The sequence below is a fragment of the Emiliania huxleyi genome (assembly GCF_000372725.1).
Source record: "Emiliania huxleyi CCMP1516 unplaced genomic scaffold EMIHUscaffold_2736, whole genome shotgun sequence".
NCBI lineage: Eukaryota > Haptophyta > Isochrysidales > Noelaerhabdaceae > Emiliania > Emiliania huxleyi.
Window position 1 is genome coordinate 1 of NW_005199977.1, and position 2,305 is coordinate 2,305.

A 2,305-nucleotide genomic window follows, 5' to 3' on the forward strand; every position below is an offset into this window, starting at 1 on the left:
GCAGATCCTCGTCGACCTAAAGGAGGGGAGATGGTCCGGTGAGGCGTCTGTCCTGCTGCGATGCGCCAGACTAGCGGTGGCAATCGCGCCCACCCTGGACCTCCCCACGGGCGAGGAGGAGCTGGTGCGCGACGTCATCTTCGGGCTGGCACCGGTGCTCCAACCCATGCTGGCGGGCGTCATCGCGAACCCGGCGAGCTCGGAGAGGTCGGCGCCGTCGCTCGGGCTGCTAATGTGCGACGCCATCGCCGACCTGCTGGAATGGGGGCGACAGGCCCTACCGGATCTGGCGTCGCCAGATAACGGCATTCTCGAGCCATTGGTGGAGCACCGGATGTGGAAGGTGAAATACGGCCTCACGGACGGGATCTACGCAGGCACCTTCGCTCAGCTCCAGGCCTTGATGGCCGACCTGGGGAGGGCCTGCGACCGAGAAGCGGCACCAAAGATCCCGGCGCCAGCGAGCGAGGCGACTGTGACATTGAGCCTCGCCCACGAGGTCACCGCCACCTCGCGCGACGCGTTTGCCACCGCCTTCCGACGAGACGTGGCGGCGTCACTTGACGTGAACGAGGATGCGGTCTTCGTCCTCACTATCTCGGCCGACTCCACCGTCGTCGACTTCAGCGTGCCCGGCGCCGGTGACGTGGCGGGCATACTACGCGAGGACGGCCTTTCAACGACGTGCCTGACCCACTTTAACGGTGGCGGACTGCACTCCAAGTGCTCCAAGTGCAACCCTCGCCGAACTCAGGGCGAGACAGAAGAGAACGACGCGACAGAGGAGGAAATGACAAGGGAGAGAACGACGAGAGTGGGACGACCGCGAGGTGGCATGAAGGCTGCAGCGAGAAGCGGCGAGAGACTGCGAAGAGAGATAGGAAGAGGCTCCGGAAAGCGATAGAGCGCCCGCCCATGCCCTCCGCTTGTTGTGCAGCACTCGCGGCGCGCGCGCGCCGCGGTGTTGACCAACGACCGTGCCACTGGAGGCTCCCACGCCACTCGCGGCGATCCGCATCGAGGCCGCCCGTCGGCGCAGCAAAGGCACTGCGCACTTCTGGGCAGCGCCCAGAATGCAGGGAAGGCCTTGGCGCTTCTCGCCAGCCAGGCTGACTCGGCAACCGGCACGCGAGCCGACTGCGCGTCCCGAGCCCACGGATCGGCGCCGTCGCACAGGCCCGCCAGCCGCCGCACAGCTCCAGAGAGGCCACTGGCGTTGCGCTGCACTGCTTGAAGCTGATGTTGAGGCGCTGCACTGCTCAAAGCTGCCCCGTGCGCCGCCGCGAGCGCCGCGCCGTGGCCTCGTTCTCTGGCGAGCCCCAGCACGACCCCTCGCGGCCACTCGCGCCGTTGCAGCAGCTCCGACCCCGCCACTCCGGCTCCCGAGCGCGCGACGAGCACGAGGAAGAGCATGCGCATGGGCCAAAACAAGCGAGGGATCTTCGTTGACGAGGTAGTCCTCCCCCTCCCACCGGAAAACCTGTCCAAGAAGATCTGTCGAGCCGACCAGTCGTTTAGCCAAGCCCCGCACCTCTCGTGCCTGTACTGGCCTGAGTACGCCGGTGCTGTCCGCGACCGACAGACCGATCGCCCTAAGTTCCGCCAGGACCGCCTTCTCGCCCGCCACCGTGGCCTCTTGATCCCTCTCGGCTTCTCGGATCGCATCCCGTCGTTGTCTCACCCTGTCTGCTGCCGGCACGAATCTCTCCGGGCTGCCTCGCGTCCTTTGTGGCAAGATCCGTGTCGAGAACGTGGCTTATTTCTTCTTTCTGGCGGAATGAGCGGCGGCGGCAGCCCAGCCATGTTGACCGATCTGGCGGTGGGCAACCTTGGCTCGCTGCTGGCCCTCCTCTCCGGACGGCAGACGCGCGGCACGTCGCTCACGGCCCAGCTCGACGCGCGGCTCGACACCGAGAAGCAGGACACGCTGCTCACCTGGGCCACTCGGCACGGGCAAGCCGAGGCGGTGCGGCTGCTGCTCGAAGCCGGCGCGAGCGTCGGGGCGACGACTGGCGGCGGCGCTTCCGCGCTGTTCATCGCGTGCCAGGAGGACTACCCCGAGATCGCCGCGCTGCTCCTCGAGGCCAGAGCGGCGGTCAACCAAGCCAACGCCAGAGGCGCCACGCCGCTGTGCATCGCGTGCCAGAACGGCCACCTCGAGTGCGTCCGGCTGCTTCTCAAGGCCAGCGCAGCGGTCGACCAAGCCTGGAACAACGGCGCCACGCCGCTGCTCATCGCGTGCCAGCAGGGCCACCTCGACATCGTCCGGCTGCTGCGCGAGGCCGGTGCGGCGGTCGGCCAAGCC

At 67.6% G+C, this 2,305-nt stretch overlaps 1 protein-coding gene across 1 annotated transcript; it reads right to left on the minus strand.

Annotated features, from left to right (window-relative positions):
• Positions 1–750: 750 nt before the first annotated feature.
• Positions 751–1,419, minus strand: EMIHUDRAFT_254795 (hypothetical protein; the record flags this gene model as incomplete). Its single annotated transcript, XM_005776708.1, has 3 exons — positions 751–865; positions 970–1,047; positions 1,115–1,419. The coding sequence occupies 3 exons, from the start codon at positions 1,417–1,419 to the stop codon at positions 751–753; spliced, it is 498 nt and encodes a 165-aa protein (XP_005776765.1).
• Positions 1,420–2,305: the final 886 nt, after the last annotated feature.